A 25035-nucleotide genomic window follows, 5' to 3' on the forward strand; every position below is an offset into this window, starting at 1 on the left:
TTACATTCTCCTCCCACCCCTTTTCAGCAGCAGTCTGGTCCACCGGTGGTTGTATATACTACAACTCCCATCATCCCTAGCTAGCAGGACCAATGGTCAGGGGTGATGGGAATTGTAGTCCAAAAAAACCCCAAACACAACAGCTGGAGACCCTGGTTTGGGAAACCCTGGTTTATACACTTCCTCCAGGGCTAGCCAGTGTAGTGCCCTCCTATTTACTTTTCATCCTCAGCCATTTGTCACACTGCTAGGGGATATTGGTAACTGTAGTTCTCCCAATACCTCTACTACATTGGCTACCCCTGTATTACCCCACCCCTCAAGTGTTTCTTGGGAGACGTGACCCTGGGCATCCTCAGGGGGGATGGCAACATCAATGACCAAAAGGGTACAGTCGACCAACTACAGCAACGGGAGGGGGAAAGCGAAGCTGTGGACCTCCAGATTTTGCCAGACGCCTCCCATCCCTGACTATGCTGGCAGGGGCAGATGGAATCTGGAGTCCAGTGACAACTGGAGGGCCACAGCCCCCACCCCCGCCATTAATATACAATGTGATCGGGTTCAACCAAGTACCAGGCAACACCAGGCCTGGGTGATTCATTGATACATCACCCAGGGCCAGACCGTGATGGCGCCTTCACCCACTAGTATATCGCAGGTGAAACTGCGGGCATTCCTGAGCCCTTCCGCCATGCGGAAAAACAAGCTGCATCGGCCACAGCCCCACAAGGCGCTGGGGTGAAGCTGCCTCAGCTCCCTCAGCCGGAGAGGCAGCAATTTCTCTGCAGGGAGGTGGCCGATGCAGCTCATTCCTCCCTCCGCTTTGCAACACCACGGTGTATCACGATGTTTGGCTGGCGGCGCATCACAATGTTGAAAAGCTGGTATCACCCAGCCCTAGGCGATGTGTCATATTGATTTCATGGGTAGTTATGAGATAGGGATGAGCCCAAAGAATCAACATTAGGCCCTGGAGGAGGAATTCGGAAAATGGGAACTCCAGAAGGAAAAAAAAAAAAAGGCTGAAGAGCTGATCCAGGCTGCTAGGCCTACTCGTAACGTGACGGCTTAAATAGGGGTGCAGAGATGCAGTTGCCCTTCAGAATAGGGTGGGGAGAGGGTTGCGTTCTGCAAAGCAAGATTTCGCCCGATGCCTCAAGCACCCTTTAAAAAATAAAAAAACCAAAGCAGTTCTTCCACAAGGTAGTTTTAGCAACAAATGTGATCCATCTGCGTTCTGGGGGGTGTGCACCCCCCCAAAAAAGTACATAGACATGCATACACCCCTCACTAAAGGACCACAGAGACAGAGCTCAGTTTAGATGGCTAAATGCAGTTTTATGAAGAGAAAGGGGTCGGGAACAGTATGGCAGACGAACTTACAACTGGGGGGAGTATGAGGGGTGTGCTACCCACCCAGTGTGGCAGGAAGCTGCCATCTACAGGCCAGCCACGGTACTGCTCTTTCATGACTCCTGACGGGAGGGAGGGCGAGAATAAAACCTTCAAATCAAAAACATGCTAAATGAGTAAAAACTAAGGGGTGGGGGTGGGGGAAATAACATCCACCCATTGTATCATGGGGGGGGGAAGGGGGGTTGGAGAGTGATGAAACTAAAAATTAGTCCCATCCTCTCATCTGTATTTACAAGGTAAAACACAAGTCGATTTGTGGCTAAAACTGTTGAGTGTAAAGGGGCAGGTAGCAGATGCACAAGAACCGCACTCTCCAAATGCCACCCCTTCCCAAACAAAGCGGGTCGCCCCAACCCCTCCCCTTCCACACGCCCCACACACAGGATAGGGGGCTGGGGGAGGGGGGCCCAGCCAAGCCTATTTGCATAAAGAAGGGCCGTTCTTTTTGATTTCTTTTTTTCCTGGTGGTCAAGAGGGGGGAAAAAATCAGAGCGGGGGCATGGGCAAGCCAGACTTGTCCAGCCCCGCTATCTCCTTGGGGGGACCTGGCTCCTCATCCATCTTGCGCCCGTGTTTTCGAAAGTACTTGTATCGCTGGACGTAAGCCTTCACTAGGTTGTTCACTTTGACGGGGTTGATTTCGCCGCTCTTGCTGTGGCAGATCTAGAGGAGGATTGGAGGAGGACAAAACAAAGAGTCAACACCTTTCCCCCTCTCACCGTGGGCCTCCCCACTTCCAAGTCTCCCGTGCGACCCCAGGCGCCTCTTACTTTGTGGACGGCTTTACGCAGGATGTCCTTGTATTCTTCCTTGGTGATCTCCTTCTTCTGGTAATAGGGCTTGATGGCCAGCTTCACTTCCTCCACTGCCCGTTCCTGTGTGTGGAGCTTTTTCAGGTACTGCAGTGGAGCAGAGGCAGGAGTTAGCTGAAGCGGGGGGGGGGGGGGGGGGCAAGGTGAAGTAAAGCAAGGTGTTGATGGCATGGCATAGGTGTGAGAAGCAGCAGCCCTGATCAAGCCCCGCTCCTCTGTTGCTTGCAAGCAATGGTTCCTTAGCCAAAATGGATACCTCTGTAAGAACCTCCTTTCTCTTCCCCCAGGAAACTGACCCCGTCCATAGATGGTTTAAAGCACCCGTCCAATACCAGGATTATGGACCATGGTCTACTGCTGAATATCTAGGGGAGGGCTTTAGCTCAGTGGCGCAGCATCTGCTTTCAATGCATGCAGAAGGTCCCATGGTTTAATCCCTGTCACCTCTGGGTAAGGCTGGGAGAGATCTCTGCTGCCAACCCTGAACTAGATGAGCCAATGGTCTGACTTGGCCTAAGGCAGATTCTCACGTCCCTGGTGATTTTAGTGCTGGGCAACTGGTCCCAATCTGTGCTGCTTAGCGCAGGAGCAAGGAGCCTGTGGCCCTCCTGATGTTTCAGGACTCTCAAACTTCCGACATTCTGCAAGTAAGCAGGCCAGCAAGAAATCACTCAGTTAACTCTTTCTTAGAAAAACAGGAGCTGCACAGGAGTATCGGGCTTAATTAGCACAGCAACTCATCTTTGGTAGGTCTTACCCCTATGAGGCAATTTTGGAGACTGAAGAAACCCGCACCTTCCCACAGCTGCCTGTCTCCTCCTCTCCAAGGTCCTTTCCAATCTGAGACTACACCAATGCGCCTGCCTTTGCTCCTCCCACTTTATGCCTCTCCTGGTCCTGGGAGACCAGGGGGAGGGGAGCTTGTCAAAGCAGGAGAGGGACACACCCTGGCTTCTTCACCGGTCTGACTAATCTCTGCCCTCCCTCCTCTCCTGCTTTTGCCTGTTTCTGCTTCTGGACTTCTTTCTGTCACAGACTCTCCCTGCTCACTAAACCGTTACCCCTTCAGCTTTTGACCCCTCCTCTTCCCAGTCTTCTCCCTCTGGCTGTTCATTGGCATGGCACCACCACTCCCTGGGCTCTGAGCCTTCTTCCCTTGGGGGTTCCCCAGCTGATGCGTCCCATCCTTCTTCTGTGTCCAGCCAGTCTATGACACAAGCCCAGCTGGCATGGCCAATGGTAGTGCTGGAGTCCAGCAGCTTCTGGAGGGCACTAGGCTGGGGAAAGATTGCCTTAAAGCACCAGCTGCTTCGTTCCAAAAACAAGCCTGGCTCTTTTACCTTGTCGCTGTCTCCGCGCCCTTCAGAGCTGGTGCTCCCAAGATCGGTGCCAGAGGAAGAGGCAAATATGGCCGCTGAGGGAGGGCCTGACGAAGCCTGGCTCAACGTCCCGGGCAAGACTCCAGTGGGGGTGGTGGGGGTGGAGCCACAGCCTCCGAGAGGCAGGGAGCTCTGGAGCAGGTAGGAGACGGGCGGTACAGCCAAGTGCGAGGCAGGTGGGTGGGCCGGCGGTGCTGGCGGCTGAGGGGGGCCCAAGGAGGCAGCAGGCTTGGTGTGGGTCAGGATCTGGGAGGGGAGGAGATGGTTAAGACGGCATGTCACTGGCCTTCCATTTTTCCAAACTCAAGAGCTAGATGTTGGGATGCCACCCAGTAGCAATCAGGTAACTGGATGGATATACCTGGCTGTGGATGGGACAGGGTGCCCTGTCAATCTCCCTTCCCTAAAAGATACCCCAATTGGGTGCAACTGCACATTGCAAAATCAGTAAGCAGGGTTGATGCTCCCTGTAAGAGCTTAGAGGAAGCTACATCTACCGATGGCAATTGAGGGAATAGCTACACAAGGCCTGGGGAACCTCTTTTTGGTAAGGGCTGTATTTCTTTGGGAGCAATGGGTCAGGCCCCCAAGCCAAAGTGTGTGGGGCCAGCTCACACTTGCCAAAGGTCTGAATGTGTTGATTGCAGAGGGCTTTCCCCCCCCTTCTCCTCCTATTCATTTTGGCTCCTCCTACCACCATTTTCCTCTATTGCCTTCTTTCTTTCCCCTCCGGGCTCCCCCCAACCTCATGAAATTGGGCCTAGGACCACATGTGCTTCACTCTTAGTGAGATAAACCCAACTCCCTTTACACAGGGAATCTGCATTGCCAGATCCCCTCCACTAGCCATGCCCCTGCTACAGGCACAAACACAACCTCCCCAAAGCTGATTTGTCCTCTCAGCCCAAACTGGGCATTGGAGATACGTTCAATGGGTCCTACAATGACAACTAAACACCGGCGTCACCACTCGAGCAGAACTTTCAAAGCAATACAACTAACTTCCTCAGTGACTTTGAATGGCCTTTAAAAAAACAACAACACAGAAAATGACCAGACTTGATTTGGAGGAAGAGAAACTGGCTGCTGAATGTGGTGTAACAGCTGTACAGCTCCGAAACACCATGTGATTATGAGAGGAAGATCTAGTTGTCACTGATGCCGGGGGAGGGACACCCCAAACAATACACACATTCTGAGATTGGACGGAATTTACAACCCAATCACTCCAGCGTATTCAGAAAGCAAACCCAACTTTGCTTGCTGGGGTTTGTTTCCAGGTAAGTGGGCACAGGGCTAGAGTCTCTGTTTAGTAAAGCTTGTTTATTCAAATGGGTGATATGTTCACATCATCTCATTTTGCATATACCATGCTCTCTTTTTTTGGCATTTTTTAAAAGCAGGTTCGTATTAAATTTGGGAACTAGTCTATCAAAGAGTAGAGGGGCACAGGGAGGCGAGGAAGGACATGGCAGCCAGCTTGGGAGGTGGAGAAGCAGTTGTTGACCTAGGAGAGATGAAGCCTCCATCTCTTCACGCTGGAGAAGATCAAGCCCTCACTGTATGCAAGTCCTTTACCAGAAAACACCCACATACTTCTAAGCTTGTCTCTGCTACCATGAGAACAAGGAATCTAATAATAATAAATTTATTTTTAAAAGGAAGAGCTGCAACTCTCATGAGTGCCAGCTTCTGTGCTAGACAGCACACCTTGCTTTCGCAAGAGTAGAGTGCTCTGGGCTTTGACGCAACCCTTAAGTGTGCAATGGTTATCTTTGTCTTACCTTCCAAGAGGTTTGCACTTCGTCCCGTTTGTGTTATCAAGTCAGCCCCACAACCTTCCACCTCCTGCCCTCCCCTCCCACATTATAGATAGAAAGGAGTTTCACATGCATCCCCAGAAATACAGTGGCCGCAGCCAGATCTCTTGGCTGAATTTGAGATTTTTTTTGTACTGAAAATGCTAGTTGTGGATGTAACCCGAGTGCCAACACCCTGTGATATTTGGGTAGATCAATCTCCGTTATCTACACAATGAAAATGAATTGCAACAGCGGTTTTAACCGTTTCAAACCTGCTCCGTACCTGATTGGTTGCTTGAATAAGCTCCTGGGCTTTTGCCCTGCTTGCAAGGTTGGCCTCTTCCATCTTGAAGAGCAGGGCAGTCACTAGGTTAAGAAACAAGAGGCTCAGAAACGGTTTGCCAAACGGGCATGGGGTGGGAGTGGAGAAGTGAGTGCAGGCAGACAGTTAAGAGGTTCCTCACCCCTGATATACAGACGCTCAAGTCCTGGCATTTTCCCTTATCAAACAGGGAAATGGTCTGCTCTATAATTCTATTCTCTCTCCCCTCCCTGTCCACCAACTCAGCATGGAAAAACAGCACACCTGGGGGGGGGAGAAATAAACTTTTAACTGAGATGGGGCTAAACATCCTATCACTGTCCAATTTCAATCCCACCCCAGGTGCTCTTTAAAATATAAATGTGGATCTCCTACAACACCTATAGCTAAGGCCTTAACACTGCTCTGCAGTTTAAAAACACAGATGCACTGAAAAATGAAAACAAATCTATGAAAATGGCTGTGCTCCTTGGCTCCGACTGTTAGCAAAGCTGGGAACGTTCTGCTCCAAGGAACACAAGTTCCAGGTGCCTTTAGGGCAAAATGGCATACACTCAAGAGGCATGTACTTTCCTTATATGATTTCTCATGCTGGTAGGGACGCGGGTGGCACTGTGGGTTAAACCACAGAGCCATGGGCTTGCCGATCAGAAGGTCGGGAGTTCGAATCCCCATGAGGGGGTGAGCTCCCATTGCTCAGTCCCTGCTCTTGCCAACCTAGCAGTTCGAAAGCACATCAAAGTGCAAGTAGATAAATAGGTACCGCTCCAGCGGGAAGGTAAACGGCGTTTCCGTGCACTGCTCTGGTTCGCCAGAAGCGGCTTAGTCATGCTGGGCACATGACCTGGAAGCTCAACGCCAGCTCCCTCGGCCAGTAAAGCGAGATGAGCGCCGCAACCCCAGAGTCGTCCGCGACTGGACCTAATGGTCAGGGGTCCCCTTACCTATACATACTGGTAAGGTTCAGGTTTTTAATGACTTGGGAAATTTTGGTCACACAAGTTATGGCTGAAGAGAAGCACTTCATATCCCACACCCCACCCCCACCCTCTGAATTTTTACCCTTTTAGTGGGTGAGCAGTGCAGAATTTCAGGCTTTTATCGACAGCCCCAAGAAACAAAAGGTTGTGAAGACTGCTGCTGTGTTCAATGTTTTGTGCGTGGAGAGTGAAGTTTTGTGGTGATCTGGACTTAAACTGGATTAATCTTTCAAGATGCAGCAGTCTTTGAATATCTGAAGGGCTGTCATGCAGAAAACAGAGCAGACTAGGGCCCCAGGTCGCTCCAGAGGATCAGAACCAACAGGTGAGAATTGGGAGGGAAGCAGGTATCAGTTATGCCGATAGTGGCCCAAAATTGGAAAAGGCTTGCCTTGGGAGGCGGCAAACTCTCCTTTGGTGGAGGTATTTAAGCAGCACTTGGTGGGCATCTGCCAGGGGTGCTGCACTTGCAACGTGTGCTGAGCAGAGGGGCGGAAGAGGTGAACTCTGAGATCTCTTCCAATTGTATGGGCACACGAAGGGGGCTCTACCTTCTAGGCAAGGATAGGGACAACTTCCATAATGCAAAGATCAATTAAGGGGGAAAAAATCAATGCCATTATGGCACGCAAGCAAGAAAAGGGGTCTGCAGAGCTGTATTTTAGATTCATACTAGAACCACCAATGCATGTGCTTTGGTAAAAGGGAGAAGAGGGAAGGGATACCTGGCCCTCCAGACATTTTCAAAATGTGTTGATATGTTTCTGCTTCATTAGGATTTTGTTACTTTGCACTGTGTTGTGTTTTAGTTTTGCTTTAGTTTTTCAGTTTTCACTGATTTTTTTTTTTTTGTAACCTGCTTGGAAACTATTTTAGTATTAAGCAATGTATCAATATGTTAAAAAAGCCCAATGAGCAGGGTTCCACGAAAGCACTCCCTCCCCGCTTCCCTGGCCCCATCCCAATACCTACATGCCAACACGCCACTGGTGCAGTCTACCCCACCCTGCAGGTTCCACGACATGGGGGCCGGTGGCTGGGGCAAGCTGCGGGGTGGGTGAGGGGGTGGCTGCAGTGGCTGTTCCTCTTTGGTCTCGGACAAACTGTCGGCTTCCGGCTCGTCTGCCGGCACCCTGGGGGGCTCGACGGGGGGCTCTTCAGGTAGGAAGGAGACATCGGGCGTCTTGCAGCTGCTGTCCACCGTCTGGGAGTCGGGCGTGAGCTCCTGGCCTGGGGCCAAGGGCTGCGGGCTGGGTGGTTTGGCGGTGACCTCCGATTTCTCCGAACCAGACCACGAGGGCTCCTCCTTGACCCTCAAAGGGCTGCTCGCACCTTGACTGCAGCTGTCGGCTTTGGATTTCTTCAGCCCAGTCTTCACCTTCAGCTTCTTCTTCTTCTTGGGCTCTGAGGCACCCTTGGGCTTGATGCCCTTCAGCTTCTTCACGCCCATCTTGGCCTTCAGCCCTTTGACTTTCTTGGGTTTGAACCCTGGCTCCTTGACGTCGGAAATCTCTCCTTGGCTGGCTGCCGAGGCCCCAACCATCAGTACCTTCTCCTCCGACTTGAGGAAAGGCGATCGGCTCTCCTTGTCGCGGCTGAACTTCACACCGATGGAACCCACTTCCTTGACCGACGTGGTGCTGCTGACCCCTTCGCGGATCAAAACGGCCACCTTGGACTGGAGCTTCACCTTCCGGCCTGAGCCCAACTTGCCACTTTCCTTGTGGCTTCCAGCTTTGATCTTTTTCCCAGTCTTGTCCCGATCCGGCCGGGCCTTTTTCTCCACTTTGGGCAACTCCTGCTGTTCTGAACAGGGCGGTCCCTCCTTCAACTTTTTTTTGTACTTATCGCGGGCACCAGGGCGCTCCTCCAGGTAGGCCCTCTTGCGCTCTTTCTCCTTAGGCACCTTCTGCTTGATGTCCTCCTCCGGCCGCTTGTCCTTGCGGGACGGGACCACGTCCTCCTTGGCCGCTAGCCGCCCCCCGCCCGATTTGGATTCCTCCGCAGGCTCGCGGTCCGAGAAGCAAGCATCGAAGCTCAACCCTTCGGAATCGTAAAGGACTTCCCGCTTAGCTCTCTCCGGCGTCTCCAAGAGACCTTCCATTTTCTCCTGCTGGTTGACCGTGATGGTCCTCTTGATGGTGAAGAGGTCGTTGTCGTTGAGGTCCTGGATCGATGGGGGCACCACAGTCCGTGCATCTCTACGGCGTTCCATCAGGACCTTCTCAGACTTGGGCTCCTCCTGCAGGTGCACCTCCCGTTCCTTGTCCTTGGACAACCGATGCGAAGGATGCTTCTCCCGCGAGTGAGACCGGGAGCGTTTCTTCTTTTTCCTGCCGCCATCCCCCCGATGTTTCTCTTTGTGCCTGCTGCGATGGGCACGGCTGCTGCTGCGCGACCGAGAGCGCCGGCCACGGCGCTTCTCCTTTGACTTTGATCTCCTGCTCTTGCGCCGCTCGGCGGAGGTATGGGAGGAGCCAACCGCAGACAGGCTGGTGCTGATCGACGGCGACCAGGACCGGGAGGCTCGGTGATGTGAGCGGGACCGCGAAGCCCTGTGGTGCGAATGCCGGCGCTCCTTGGATTTCGAGCGCGATTTGGATTTCTTCTTGGGGTTCCATGGGGAGACGTAAGCCTCCTTGGTTTTTGAGGCCTTGCGCTCGCGTGACCTTTTGCGCTCCCTTTTCGATTTCTTGCAGGAGCCAGAGCTCGAGCCGGAGTGAGACTTGGAGGCAGGGCGCTTGGGGGCTGGCGGAGGCGGTGGTGGCGGAGGCAGGGGCGAGGGAGCTCGATGATACCGCTCTCGTCGCTGGGTCAGAATCTTTCTCCTCAAGTCCACGCCCTTCCAACGGGGGTCAGGCTGGCTCTCGCTGAAGTCGATCTGTAGGGCTCCCTCATCATCTGAGTCTGCGTGCAGCGACAGGAAGTCGTCTCCTTCGACCACCCGCAGGGTGCGCTGTTCGGCAGGCCGGCACCTGCTCCGGAAAAGTCGAATGGGGCTATAGCGCTCATCCTCTGGCTGGACAATCTCGCCTTCCTCAATTTCCGAGTCGCCGCCACCACTCCCGTCCCACTCCATGGATGACCGGCGTCCGGCCCGATGATGCCCGCCTCCTTTGGACGTCTTCTCGCCACTCCTCAGCTTGGCGTTTCCAACAGTCACCACCTCCAGGGACACTTTCCCTTCCAGCTGCGGCTTGGTTTCAGCATCCAAGCGTCCTTTGGGGGCCAAGTCTACCACAAAGACCCGGCGGCGGGGCTCAGGGGCTTTAGCTTCCACCTGCTCCGAAGGAAGCTCCTCAGGCAGAGTGGAATCGGCGCCCGGGGGCTCTTTGCCCTCAGGAAGCTCAGCAGAGCAGGCTGCCTCCGTTTCGTAATCCCTGCCGGGTTCCACCTCTGGCTCAGAATCTTCCTGCCCTTTGTCCGAGCTGGGGAAATCTTGGCTCAGGCTGTTTTCATCGTAGATCCCAGCCAATGTTTCCGAGATGCGGCTGATGCTGTGGGACATGTCCGGAGGGTGTTGGTCGTGGTCGTCTTCATCATCGTCCTCGTCTTCATCATCCTCGTCGTGCGAAGGGGTGCTGATGGAGGAACTGGGGTTAGAGCCTGTGGGGTCAAAGGGGTCGTACTTCTGGTCATGCCGCCCACCCTCTGCCTCTTTGTGGGGAGAGTCGCCAAAGGCAAAATCACCATTGAGGTTATCCTCATCCGTCGGGTGGAAGGGATCATAAATATCTAAGTCCGGGGAGCGCATTGGGGGGCAGGGGTTTGAAGAGTCGCCGCCACCTTCGCCCGGCAGGCCCTGGTGGCAGGAGATTGAGGATGACGATGAAGAGCAGGATGAAGAAGAAGAAGTGCTGGAATCGGCCTTGTCCAAGGAGTTGGCGGGAGGTGGCTGGGAACGCTGCTGGGATTCAGATTCCCGGCTGGCGGCGCTCTGCGGGCGCTGCTGCCCCCCACTGGATACCCCCATGCCAGTACCCAGAGTCATGCCCAAGCAAGGTGAAGGAGAAGTCCTGTCTGCTTTAGGGGACTGCGAAACTTGGCTCCTGGCTAAAAGAGAAGTCCAAGGAGCCAGGTCCATTACAGGCAGAGTTCTGTGTGAGTCCAGAGGATAAGGCTGCTCTGAAAGGGAACGGTGGCCAAGGGGACAGGCGCTGCTTCCTCTCCAGCAAGGTGCAGATAATCCAAGGCAGGCTGCAGGGAGCAAAAACAGAAATGGTTAGGCGTGCAACCAAATTTAGAAAAAGATGGGAACTTAAAAAAAAAAAAAGTCGTTCTGATATTTCCAATTCTGCTGCTATCGACTGGGTATGAGCCTCAGATAGCATACAGCACTCTGTTAGCCAGTAGAGGCATCCAGCCCTGGAGCTACCTAAAGCTGTAGCCAGCAACCTCAGAGTCTCAGTCCAAATCTCAAGCTACAGAGACCTGTGTTTCCACCAACTGCAGGATTTATCCTCACCATATCTGGGCTCAAGGTCCAAGGTCAGCAGAAAGGGAGAGGTGCCATTGCAGGGGACTGTTAGCAGGTCATATGGGGGCAGGATTGAGCAGCAGGGGTGGGGGTCCCCTAAAATATGAGTATCTTTGTGGGTCCTGAGAAACTGGGCTGGAGCACTTGAAATAGAGGATCTTCTATTAGCACATACGCAATTATGAATGGGCATGGGGAAGAGACCCAACACTGAAAAGAAACCATTTTACTACCCTACCGCCAAGTATGGCAGCCCATTTCCCTCTGCTATGTATAAGATAGCAGGCTCTGGATGTGCAAGACATGGAACTTGCTGAATAGCACCGCCACCCTGGATCTTGTTAATACATCCTGCCTTACCCCCTCTCTATGGTTTACCATATAATGTAGTTTCCATCCTAGAGAGTCTGCATCCCTTTCCTCATCTGTCTCATTTTTTTCTCGCATATGTGCAGACACCCACCAGACTTCTGCATCCTCCAAGACAGATTTCTTCTCAAGATGCCAGACAAGGCGCCCACATCCCCCAGCCGCACCTCAGCCACCAGCTCCACTTCTTCCATATCTTCATCCCCACTGTTGAAAGATACAAAAAAAAAAAAAAAAAGAATTAGGAAGCAGATCCCGCACCGACGACCCAGAGACCCCAATTTCCAGCGCAACATTCTAAGCCAGCCTTTCCCCAACCTGTTGCCCCCTAGATGTTGCTGGACTCCAGCTCCCACCAGCCTCAGCTAGCACGGGCAATGATCAGAAATAAGGGAAGCATTATTGAGGTCTGCGCTAAACTCCACTGACTTGCGGGCATAATTCAAGGCATTTCGGTCCCACGTACCTTAGAAATTTATCTCGTTCCCTCTGGTCCACTGTGATCCCTAAGCTCTGCTTGACAGTGTCTAAATCCTTGAGGGGACCTGGGTCATGATCCAGCAGCTTCTCTCCCTTAGTTTGTGTTCTTGGTTTTTTGTGTATTCTCCCCCTTAGCTGAGCTCCCTTTCCACAGGGGGGACTGCATAGAAGCAGCAGTCAATACTATTCTATTTGCCAGGGCAATAGCCCATGAGAGCCCCTTTTGCTACAAATCCATTTGGCTTCTGCAATTTCCCCTCTGCACTCAGATTTAATTCTGAAGTTCCTAAAAAAAGGATACTTTGATCGGTGCATTTTACTGCTTGACGCACTTCTGAATTTAATTTGCCAACAGGCTTATGTTTCTAAAAGCCTCGTTATTACCGTTATCCTTCCAGCTGGGCAGCTCCGACGTTTTACAGAACTTCTACTGAATGGTAGAATTTCAGAGATTCTGCCGTGAAGCTCTATACCGCAGCCACAAGAATGGGCACTTGTCCTCCCTGAGATGGAGATGGTTGCCCTATAGGAGTCCCACTTACTAAACTGCCTGAGTTCCTACGGAGCTCTCCACTCCCTGCGGCAAATGGTAAGTCCACTCCAGGTAGTCAAAGACTCCAGCCAAGTCAGGCACCACGCCAGAAGAAGGAGCCTCAAGGACCTGGAGGAAGGAATAGGATAATAAATAAGTGCTGAGTAACTGGGACCCTCTGGTTATATATATTAAGGAAAAATTAGGCAATGCTGGGATTGTCATGGGGTGATAGCCAACGAAGTCATTTTCAGAGCAGACTTATATTGTTAAAAAACAACAACAGTGGATGCAATTTGTTTAAGTTCACTGACCTAATGGGTCTACTTTGAAAATGTATAATGTTACTTATCATCCACATATTTTATGTCCTTTTGAATGGTATGAATTATATGATAAAGAGTAAATTAACAGCAATCGTGTGCGTCTTGTCTCCAGTGAAAGTACTGATTGACCAAATATAACAATCGTAACTGAACATGGTGCTGGTAACGCCAAGGTTGCAGGTTTGATACCTGTATGGGACACCTGCCATATTCCTGCATTGCAGGGACTTGGACTAGATGACCCTCAGGGTCCCTTCCAACTCTACAATTCTTTGATCTCCAAATGTACTGAGTTTAACAACTATACTTGTAGTCAAATCATATTCTCACTTTGTAATATTTTCTCTTTTTAACAGAATTTTTTGTTTTTTTGTTTTCTTGGATAATGATGATGATAATTAGAAGAAGAGCCCAGAAGGTAACAGAAGCTGGCATCAACATACAGGCCAAGACCTTCAATTCCTCCTCTAAAGAATGCGGGGGAAAGGAGGCACAACACCATGACAGGCCCACATTCACAACAGAAAATCCACAACTGTTCACAGATGTACAATTAAGCCCTGTCACCGAAAAAAGGAGGTGAGCACACTATTCACCAGAATTTATTTGCCTTGGAAGACCAAACCCTTGCGTAGTTGACCCCAGTGCATTAGGAATCTCCAGCAGTCACACTGTTTGGCCCTTGCACAGACCTGCAATGGAACATGCAAGCTTTCCAATGTTAACACATTATAATAGGGATGCAGTGTTTACAGTATGAAACTGCCAACATACCTCACCCGTTGTGGCATTCCTATCGCAGGCCAGTGCAGGGTCCCCAGTTCCCAGCCAGGTTCCTCCGAGTCCTTCGGATCTGGAGCTCTTGCACCATTTCCTCCGGCTTGTGTGCTTGCATTCAGCATCTGAAAAAAAGAGGGGCAATGACAGCAAGAGGGACCCCACTAGAAAGGTATGACATGCCTGCTTTGCAGGGATATACTGCTCCAAAAAGCAACTGCACATGAACTATACAGATAGCTAAAGTCTTGCCATTACACAGCCCAAAGACTGGATGACTTCATTCTTTCTTTTGCTTTGCAAATTCTCATTTAAAAATGAGTCCATATCCCAGACTACTTATCACAAATAGGGTGCACTCTTTGCTTATGAGCACATGAAATGCCTTGCTAGATCAAATCAAGATCTTGTCCACATGATCCACCAGAAATGAGATAGTGGCTCACCTGTAGGCCACAATCAAACTTCTACCTCAGTACTAAAGAGCCATGCCCTGGGAATCCTTAGATCTTAGCTCGGTCATGAACTTGCTGGGTAGCCTGAGATAAGTCAGTAACGGTTGGTATGAGGAGGAATTTGAGCATTTAGTGAAAAGCATTATCAAAGACTACTAAGATCACATGAAACTTCCTCTAGACAAGAGTCAAACCATTGGTCCATCTAGCTCAGTACTGTCTTTTAACTGGCAGTGTTTCTACCTGAAGATGCCGGCGATTGAACCAGGGATCGTCTGCATGATGAGCTTCCCCCTTCAGTGCCCACCTCCTCTTGACTAGCTGTGGATAACAGTTGTGCTCTTTTAAACCCTGCAGACACCAGCTTTAATTAAGAAATATAGACATAGGTGTATGTGTATTTATATATTCTAGATCTCTTGCCAGTTTGTGCCTCTTGAAGGGAAAGATGCTGGTATTATTCGAAAGCTCAATGCTTCCTGGTCTTGAAGTCATTGCAGGTACTGAGAAGCATCATTTCACAATTCTTAACATTTGCGTTGCCCTGGAAAACTAGGCACATGAAAAGAACCAGAATCCGGCAGCTAGACTGGTGACTGGGAGTGGCCACCGAGACCACATAAGATCGGTCCTGAAAGACCTACATTGGCTCCCAGTACGTTTTCCAGCACAGTTCAAAGTGTTGGTGCTGACCTTTAAAGCCCTAAATGGCCTCGGCCCAGTATACCTGAAGGAACATCTCCACCCCCATTGTTCTGCCCCCACTGAGGTCCAGCTCCGAGGGCCTTCTGGCAGTTCCCTCACTGCAAGAAGTGAGGTTACAGGGAACCAGGCAGGGGGCCTTCTCGGTAGTGGTTCCCTCCCTGTGGAACGCCCTCCCATCAGATGTCAAGGAAATAAGTAACCATACAACTTTTAGAAGACATCTGAAGGCAGTCCTGTTTAGGGAAGTTTTTAATGTTTGATGTTTTATCATGTTTTTAATATTCTGTTGGGAGCTGCCCAGAGTGGCTGGGAAAACCCAGCCAGATGGGTGGGGTATGTATGTATGTATGTATGTATGTATGTATAAATAAATAAATAGGCGCATTAAGCACCCATAATTTAGTTCAGGTTTTTTATTGGTGAACATCAGGCACCTTGTGGGTAAACTTTTTTTTAATAAATAAAAGAAACATGTGGCTTCAACTTAAGGTGAATGTGAATAGCTCAGTGGAAGAATACACCTGTTGGATGCTAGAGGTCCCTGGTTCAACCCCTGGCGTCTCCAGGTAGGCCTGGGAGGGACCCTTGTCTGAAACTCTTACCAATCAGAGCAGACAACACTGAGCTAAACTGATGCGACTTGGTAAAAGGCAACTTCTCATTCTCCACCACTCCTCCCTACAAAAAGCCCACATCCCTCAAGCCTGGTCTGAGATCTGCTACGTTCATGTTGAACTGTGATGTTCCCAGCAGAGGCCCCTATTGCTGAAAGTGCAACTACTCCAACCATCAGTCCCTCCAATCATTGGTTTGCCTCTTGATTTTGAGTTACCTTTCTCACTGGCTGGATCCTGCAGTTCACCCGCCAGGCCGCTGCCCACAGCTTGCTGCAAAGCTTTCTGCAAGGACAAAAAAAACCCCCACCTTAGCTCTTGCTGAGAAACATCCAGTACTGCAACTGCCAGAAGCCCAACTGAAAGTGACCAGCTAGCTTTCATGGCGGTCACTGGATGGGTTTGCACAGGGACAATCAATGGGGCAAGAGTCAAAGGCTGACATGAAATCATATACATGAGAACCTTGCAAAATAAAACAAAAACTGCCCAAGAACTTTGGAGACCTTGTGTCCAGCCTAAGAAATTTCGGAACAATGATAACAAGCAAGCAAGCTATTACACTGCAATACTGGACGTAAAGCTCACATTAAGCATGTTGTTAAATTGATTGATGAATGTCTCATCATTAAAAAAGAATGATTTGCTAGAAACGGTGCAGGTTGTCAAAAAAGAATCTTTCGTTGTCCAGAATTAATGTTACTGAATATTTTTGATGACACCAGTGTAAATATATTGTTTAGAAATTATTTATATATATGATCTTGGCAGTAAGAATATTAACTGCAATTCAATGGAATCATCTTACACTGGGTGCTTGGTATCGCTAGCTCTGGAATGCAGCTATAATGGAGAAAACTACACACAGCTGTAGATTTTGACAAGGACTACAACATTCAGTTTTTATACATTTTGACATTCCTTTATGACATATACAATGGAACTACCATTCTCAAGACAACAGGTCACAAGCCTGGCAAATCTGGAATTATACGTGATGATCCGATAACACTGATTGTCTTTACCTGGACTTTATTATTTCAACTCTTTCAAGTGCCTATTTTATAATTTTGTTTTTCGTCTTTTATTTCCCCCCTGTAGTTGTCACTGTTCTGTTTTATATACATTGTAATATTAAATTATAATAAATTATAATAAAAACGTAACCCGAAAATTGAATCTGACGGAGATAGATGATTTTTATTAAAACCAGACCACAATGTGGGGCAAGTAGAAACCACCCCCAAGAAGCCAAAGTTGATCCAGAATTTCTCCTTTGTAGCTTTGTAGCCAGGACTTTTAAAAATTAACCAAAATCCATTGCATGTGGTCTTCTCTGCACTCAAATGTGCTTTCAGCACCCAAGACTGAGCCAATACCTTGAAGTTTGAACCCGAAGCCTCCTGCTTGGTTGTCACCGTCACCTGTCTCATTTATCTTGTGCCTATCCAATGATCCAAGATCATTAATTAGTTGTGCAAGTTTACAGCTGTAGGCTGTTTCCCCCCTTCCAGCTACATTCTTCTGCATGCCCCAAGGCCAAGCATCTTTTAATGTTTGCTCTTTATCTCTTAGGAGGAAAGGCTTAAAAATATGCTTCCTGAATGCATGCTGGTTCCAGACTTCCCTGTCCCTAGGACATTTCTTTTAGAAGTAATTATTAATTAAACGTATTAAATGCACAATGGGTGGCTGATAGAAGAGGAAATCTCACCAAGTTTCAAGATGAGGCTTATTTCCAAGTAAGTGCACTGAGGGTAAAAATCTAACTACATGAACTTACGCATGTCTGCAAGCAAGTCTTCCAAAAAGTGAAGCTCTGATGCTTTTTTAAAAAAGTGATATTTTATTGAAGAATTTTCAATTATAAAGCATTAAAGTGATTCCAAAACAAATAAAGGCCACAATATTGTGTAAAGGGGGGGAGGGAGAGCATTATATGAATATATATGAAAAATACCCCAACTCACACATTATTTTATAAATTTGATATTATCCTAATACTAATGTAAATATTAATAGTCTACTACATTTTGTATGTAGAGTCCCAATGCTTTAAATGAATCTCTTTTTCTACTAACTTCTGTTCTGACAAAAGTGAGACTCCTGAAAAATAAAAATTAAAATTAACCACAGCAGAATTCTTACAAAGAAAGAAAATATTGAGAACCAGGTTATCACACTGCATATTGAAAGATTTTGTTCAGATGTTTTCCAGAAATGCTACTGCTTGTGAAGAACTTAAGAATTAGTGTGTGATATACTGCTGTGTTCTACTGGTACTATTTAATTTCATTAAAAAGGTCATACTACTTTGTGAATGTCACACATCCAACACCTTTGTCCGAGTTTCCATTTGGACACTAAAATAATACATAAATGCCCTGCTATATACACTTTCCTGGGGTAAGCACCAATGAAAATGGTTTAGACTTCCTTCTAATCATATACAAGATTGGGTTGCACATATTACGTTGGGGCAAAATTTTATTTATTTATTTTTGGCAAGAGTTGCTTATTATATCGATGGGGAAATATATTCAGTATTTCTCTGTTCTTCAGCTCCTTCTACCCTCCAAACCCAACAGTTGTTTTCTAAACCGTTATTTTTCAAGCTCTAAGACTAAGCGGAGCCTGTTTTGCTGAAAGCTGGTTAAGCAAGAAGCCACATGTGTGGGCTGGTGAGTTTTACAAGCTCTGTCTGTATACTTATCTGCAAGGCCATTTTTTTAAAATGCTCTTCTACAGATTTTTCTTTCTTTCTGGAACGCCACACCAGCTGGCAGAACTAAACAAACAGTTCCACAGAACAATTGGCAAGCACTAAGAGGGAAGTTAAAAGAACAACGACGCGCAAGTGAGGGAGAGGTGGAAAAGAAAACGGATAAATTATGGTTTCTGAAGTCAAATGTAGGAAGGAATGAAAGAAAAAATATTTACTTCAAGTAAACTCTATATGGCAGTGATGTGTACTTAAAAAAAAAAGCATAACAGCCTAAACAAATTTCTGTTAGGAAAGCCTAATGATTGATTTATAATACTGTTAGGGAGGAAGCAATGACTGGGACACACAAATGGATAGAAAAATATCATCCTGATACATGTATACAGGCAGTGAACATTTTAGGCATGTTCAATTGTGCTGACGTGCATGTCTTTTTGGAACCAGAAGAGGGGAGAACGGGGCGGAGTGGGCTTATACAGAACCCCCATGCAAAATGCTCACTGCCTGTATTAGCTTCGTTTGGATACCACAGTAAACCATGGTTTTATCATGGCAGGAATGAGCTGCAATAAGCTTCGCACACTCTACACACAACATCAGCAGGAGGAAACTGAACTGCTTTCAATGTCAAATAACCCCAGTTTAGGGTTTGGACATGACACTAAACAAGGGTTAATATTAACTATGATCTATTGAAATAAGCCAGCTTCATAGCTTATGAAGCTACCTTGCTTTAACTAGCCACATTTAAGCTCAACCTAACACTCAAGACACAATCCTGAACTGTGGCTAACCGCAATCGAACGCATAAAGTTCCAATTTCCTCCTTGTGTCTGCACCAGTGAAGAGAGGTGTACAAGAAAAAACATAAACCCAAAGCTTGTGAACATATACTAGATACCCACTGTTAATCGTTACATTTGAATCGGGCAATTGTATGACAAACCTTTGGAATTTGGTGTTTGGGTAACACAGGAGGCAGCAATGGGAAGCCCCCCCAAAACACAAGTGAGTGCACAGTCCTTTTGGGTCTCAGCCCATATGATGAATTTTCATGTTTAGGAATTGACACAAAAGTAAATGAAAAGTTTTGTTTTCAGGTTAAAAAACTAAGCAATAGTCAACTTAAGAGACTGCTTTCTCTGTGGAGGGCGAACCTTCTCATTGTGAGGGTGCCTCATTGTTCAGTATCCACTCTCTCTTTACTACTGCCCAGCAGACTTATTTCACACAGAAACTATTTTGTGCTAAGATACGTTGTGATCATAAAAATTTGGGGATGGGACCGTAGATGAAGGGGGGGGATAATGATATGAATTATGATTCTGCTTGATAATGATTCTCATTTATCTACAGTGAACCCATTCACAATGTCCATTAAACTGTTTTCTGAATAAAATCACATCATTCAAGATCTCCACCCTTGCTATTGTCCAGTATCTTTAACAAATGGCTGTTTGGCAGATTTTTTTAAAAAAGAGTGTGAACAGGTTGAGTGAGAGCTCCTGCTTTTCAAGAGGATGTTAGTCCCACATTCTCCAATCTTCATTTTCAGATTATAGTTGACTGTGTAGAGTAGGGAAGGGCCCTCCATATGCTGTTAAGACTACAATTCCCATCATACTTGACTGCTGGCCATACTGGCTAGGGCTGGGGTCCTTCTCACTGCCCATTCCTCATCCAATGGCAGGAAGCCACTCAGTCCAATGCCAATTGTGTCACCTCTTCCAGATTGTCACAACCCCTTCTTGGTGTCTTTCAGTAATGTGCTATGTACATATTTAATCAATACATCATTTCAGTACTTGCTACATGCCCATAAAGGGGTTGAATTGGAAAATACACTGGACTAACTTTTGTAAGAAAGAAGCAGGGGAGAGCATCTCCAAATACCCAACTGGTTACTTTGCATACGTTGACTTAACTGTCCTGCTTTCGGAAACTCATCTGCATCTACAAAGCAGCACAATCTGGAAATACAAATTAACCCTCTGAGCAAAACCACCACTAATGCCTCAAAAGAGATCTATTATTTGTGCTCAACCTCAAGGAACCACAGGCTTCCCAGCAAGAACTACTCATTCGAAACATAATTATTAAGCAATGCCTATGCCCATCACTCCAGCCCACAACCCCTTGAGAAACTGAGCAGTCATTACCAGAATGATAGCTTGGCCAGCACAGAGGGCACCCGATTGGTCCCAATCTGCATCGAGAGAAGGTTCACTGGCTGGCTTCTCACCACCTCGTGCAGGATCCTCCCGTACTGGGGGGCGTCGATTCTCCTCCTCTTCCATGTCTGCAGGAGCTGCAAATCCTAGATATTGACGGAGTGAGATAATTAGCGACTGACAATCCAGTTTCTGACCTACCTATCCTCTTCAGGTACAGCTTGTTCAATTAGACTAGATGAAATACAATCCCTTTGCATAGAACTCTAAAATCCGGACAGCCAGTCCACAAGAAGTCATCTCACCATCAATACCTCATGCTCCTCCAAGAGAATTCAAGATTTGCAAGACTGCCAGCCCATGTTTCGATCTGCCAGAGCCCTGCTTCCTTCAGAGAAAACTCTGCCTGCACCCACTGCTGCAACACAGGATCTATGTCTCCACTTTCCACAATTCAGCTAAGCAACGAAGGGAAGAGGGGCTGGGACTGAGCAGGTAGCAACTGGCTTTCCGTAAAAACTATTTCAGTGTTCCAATTATGCTTTTTTAATTGTTGCCCAATGGAAGTAGCTAAAATGCCATGGCAGCATATAACCCACTTGCCTCACCTGAGGTCTGCATATTTAAATCAGTAAGACAGCACCCAAGTCAGGCTCAGCAAAAGAGGAAAGGCTTCCTACTCCACACCCAGATCACAGTCTCCTGCCAGCGCTCCCTTCAAGAAGGGAAATGTTCCAGGTTATTTTCTGAGCCAGCTTCAACACCATAAAACCAGCTTGGTTTCATACCCTGTTTTGTGAACCAAATAGGTAATAAACGTAATACTAAAAGAAGAGTGTCCCCGGGCATGTCTAAAATTACTTTTGTTTGTGTGGAGCAGTGTGCTCTCAAGTGAAGAAAGTGGGAGAAGCAAATACAGTGATTGCAGTGTCCTTAAGATAAACAATGATAATGTGCTAGAACCCCGCTGATTAGCTGATTTGTAGTTCAATACATTTAAGCATTTGCTTATCTTAAAATAAAGTCATTATACGTGTAGCCTGTTAGGAGCCCAACATTCCAAGTTCCTTTCCACTGTTCATTGCGACCACTGTAGTACATACACCAAGAATGGGGTGGCCGTCCAGTTACTGACGGACTCCAACTCACACAGGCCCAACCAGCATGGCGAGAGGTCAAGGATGATGGGAGCTGTAGTTCACCAATATCTGAAAGGCCACATATTTCCCATCCCCAAGTCTGAATTTCACCCAGTAAATTCCCCCACTTTCTAATCATCACAGACTACTCACACATAAATAATTCTTCTCTGCTGCACCATTCTTTCACAAGAGCTGACTCTCTAAGTTTTATAAACCCGGTTCCTTATCTTCTCAGCTCAGAACACTAGTGCCATCCCCACCATTCCTAGTCTTAAATAATTTCCTTTCTAATCCCTTTCCTTTGCATGACATGCTAGAACTACCATTGGGGGGAAAGCAGGCACATGTGGAAAGACCTCTAAAAGCATTAAGAATGAACTTGAACAGCACCAGATGTTGAGGCTGACCCAAGAACATAGAAACTTTGGTAGAATGACCAGGATCCAGGTTAGAAACCTGTAGAATGTTGGGTTCTTTGGGAGACCTGCAAATCCTAGATATGTGGGGTGTGTGAAGGTATGTACAACCATATTTTCTAGTCTAGTAGGTATGGATAAATGAGACTTAAAGAGACCTGTTAATCCTCAATCCCCTATTTACCTAAACAATTATTCGGTTAAATTGCACAATTTTGCGCTAGATTCTAAATACTAACAGACCCAAAAGACAGGTAAAATTATAAGCATAGAGAGTTAGAAGCAACCTTTCAGATCATTTGCCCAATCCTCTACTTCAGACATTCTACAGCTAAAAATTGCCATTAAGTTGCTTATCCAACATTTCCTTAAAAACCTTCCATCATTCCTCTGCCACCCACCTTCTCACCACATGGCACCAAAAAACCTTCCCATTTTCTTTATTTTTTCATTTGGAACCTCACAATTCTTCTGTCATTTCACCCTGGACATGCCGTTCCATCAGCTTACCAACCAAGATCCCACAGCCCATTGATGATACCACATTTTGGGCAACCCACGAGCCTTCTGTGCCATCTTCAGTCACGAAAAGTACCCTTAACCGTAGCCGCATCTCAGGTCCACAACTCCCAATATAGAATTTACCTGACCATCAACTGCTGCAGCTCAGGGATAAAGAGGCAAAAGGCCCACGGCAACTCCAGTCCAATAGTAACGGACAATGAGGAAAAAAAACCCTGCCTGCGATCTGAGAGACTCTCTCAAGAGCAGACGACGCTATGTCAGGTGTCCAAACATTTTGTCCCGGAATGACGAGATAAATTCTATTTAGTCTAACTGATGCTATCCAGTTCCCTTTCCCAGGGTCAAATCAGCTCCTCCTGACACAAGAAAGGACCTTGACTGCCACCAACAACCCCAAATGAACCCCCATCAAGCCATACTAAAACAACCCCCCCACACCACCCATCTTCTTCCATAGATTCTAAATGCCTCAAACTCCTCTGCCCCACCGTTTCCCTCCATGTATAGCCCCAGAAGCAAGCGCACACCCCCTTGAATGCCCTCTTCCCCCTTTCCCAGGGCGTGCAAACAAAGCCCTATCCGCTGCCTGTATACTGTAGTGGGGAGGTGGGGGCGCCAAGCCCCAATGACCCCAGCAGCGCTTCTTCTCAGGTAAGTGGGCGCAGGATGGATGCCGCCCCACACGCATCGCTTCCCCACAGGTCTCCTCACAATATTCCCCCCCCCAAAAAATGTTTTAATACCGAAACAAGACAAGGCACGGCTCTCGGGGCCTCCACCCCCCCCCCACGACAGCTGCCCTTCCTTTAGGGCTTACGGGAATGGCCTCCAAGACAAAATGAACCCAACCCGCCCCCCCCGACCAACCCGCCGCCCCCCGACCCCACATCACGTCCTTAACGGGCGCGCTCCGAGGCCTTCTCCGCCCGTCACCGCTACTTTAAAACAACCAAACACCCCCATTTTTATTTTTATTATATTTTTAAAGCCCTCGCCCCTGCATTGCGTACACTTAATATTCGCACCCCACCCCACACCCCACACACAATCACACTCCCGGCGCAAATAAAATAAATAAATAAATGTATACAAACACACTTTTTTTGCACACATACACACGCGCTCGCACACCAGCCCCGCGAAAGACCCTTTGGCCGGCAGCCCCTCCCGAGCTATTGCCATAATTACCCAGCTCCCCCGGGAAGCTAGGCCTTTCCGCCCGCCCACTTCAAGACAAGATGTGGAGGAGGAGGAGGAGGAAGAGGAGGCGCGGCCGATGCCGCTGCCGCCGACACTGTCCGGGCCCGGCCTCTGCGGCAGCCATTTTACTCCGCTCGGCTCCGCGGCGGGGAGGGCGGGGCCTCCGAGAGAGGGCGGTGTTCGGCCCCCGCGGCATTCTGGGAGATGCAGTCCGCTCCCGGAGAGTGCGTCGGAGGACGCGGCGGCACCCCGGACTCCAAAGACCAGAATTCCTCGAGGCGGCACGGGAAAAGGGGGCGGAGTGGGTAGGGAGCGCGCAGGGCGTGATGGGGGATGTAGTTTGCAAGCCTCGCCGCTGACGGGGCCTTGTGTGGAGTGGAGGCCACTCCCCGCAATGCGAGGGCCGAGGGTCTGCAGTCTTAGCTGAGCGGGGCCGTGGGTCGGAATCGAGTGCTCCGCGGCAGGTGGTCGAAGCCTCCGTGAGCGGGGCAAGAGCAGCCGCAGGGCGCGGAGATTTCGCCCCAAAGCCTGAAAAACGGGCAGGCTGGCTTATGCTCTCCTTTTTATTGCAGTGCTGCGAAACGGCCGTGCCCTTTTGCCCGCCAGAAGTAAAGGAAAGGGGCTTAAGGCACTTTTATCACGGTTCGCGCTTCTCCAAACGCCTCTCCCTGACAGGCAGCAGTTCCCCCGAAAGCGGGGATGCACCCCCCGAAAGCGGGGATGCACTGTTGTTGCGCCTGTTATCTGCCCCACCGCCTTAAGTTTCGTTGCAGGACTTTGCAAGCATCTGCTCTGCACCCAGGAAAGCGACCGAAAGCAAACCAGGGTTCAGAATAAAATCCGTGTTCTGTCCGCTTGAAATGATCCCAGGAAAGAAAAGACACGGGAGCTCATCGATTTAAAAAAAAAACAAAACACGCAACACGCAACACCTGTGATCTTCGTGGCACGAAATAGATTTAACGCCCACGCTTGTGTGCCAGAGCCAAACCTTTTGCATTTCATAAAAAAAAATCCAAAATACTTCTATTCCAGCCACCAAGGGGGCAGCATGCAAGCTCTTTCGGGGCCCAAAGTAAGTTTTTTTCCCCCTCCCGCAAGTGTGGAAGATGGAAAGTGTCTCATGCAATGGTTATCTCAAAGCACTGCAAGGAAAAGAGCTCGGTTCCGTTTGTTTACATCGGCTCCAATATAGTGTCCGGCATCCTTTGCCCCTACCCCACACATGGAGGGGAAATCTAACGGGAACCGGAAGTGAGAGGTGCCTGAGGCGTTTGACTGTTTCTACATCTCTTAGGGAGAGACGCCTCACTTCCTCGAACGTAGGAATGGAGGGGGTTGGACTTCCGGCACTGGACCAGCCCGTTTCCGAGCTCGAGTCGCAACGGGATTGTGGAGCAGGAGTTC

At 48.5% G+C, this 25035-nt stretch overlaps 1 protein-coding gene across 4 annotated transcripts; it reads right to left on the bottom strand.

Moving 5' to 3' along the window:
* Positions 1 to 1320: 1320 nt before the first annotated feature.
* SCAF1 (SR-related CTD associated factor 1) lies at positions 1321 to 23705 on the bottom strand. Of its 4 annotated transcripts, none has more exons than XM_033171108.1 (11): positions 23617 to 23705; positions 20334 to 20491; positions 15668 to 15734; positions 13673 to 13800; positions 12583 to 12701; positions 11655 to 11767; positions 7687 to 10911; positions 5696 to 5778; positions 3572 to 3856; positions 2190 to 2318; positions 1321 to 2082 (listed from the first exon to the last, which is right to left on the bottom strand). In XM_033171108.1, exons 2-11 carry the CDS (start codon positions 20469 to 20471, stop codon positions 1906 to 1908), a joined length of 4464 nt encoding a protein of 1487 aa, XP_033026999.1. In that variant the 5' UTR covers positions 20472 to 20491; positions 23617 to 23705; the 3' UTR covers positions 1321 to 1905. The 4 variants fall into 4 exon arrangements, with proteins under 4 accessions (XP_033026999.1, XP_033027001.1, XP_033027002.1 ...); XM_033171110.1 differs by lacking the exon at positions 23617 to 23705 and adding an exon at positions 23544 to 23568; XM_033171111.1 differs by lacking the exon at positions 23617 to 23705 and adding an exon at positions 23540 to 23563.
* Positions 23706 to 25035: the final 1330 nt, after the last annotated feature.

The sequence above is a fragment of the Lacerta agilis genome, chromosome 14 (genome assembly GCF_009819535.1).
Source record: "Lacerta agilis isolate rLacAgi1 chromosome 14, rLacAgi1.pri, whole genome shotgun sequence".
Lineage (NCBI taxonomy): Eukaryota > Metazoa > Chordata > Lepidosauria > Squamata > Lacertidae > Lacerta > Lacerta agilis.

Coding starts and splice junctions, on each gene's coding strand:
- SCAF1 (XM_033171108.1), bottom strand. CDS start 20,471: ATGGAAGAGGAGGAGAATCGACGCCCCCCAGTACGGGAGGATCCTGCA. Junction 3,857..5,695: donor TTATTCAAGCAACCAATCAG/GTACGGAGCAGG, acceptor CTCCCCTCCCAG/ATCCTGACCCACACCAAGCC. Junction 2,319..3,571: donor GGCGCGGAGACAGCGACAAG/GTAAAAGAGCCA, acceptor GCTCCACTGCAG/TACCTGAAAAAGCTCCACAC.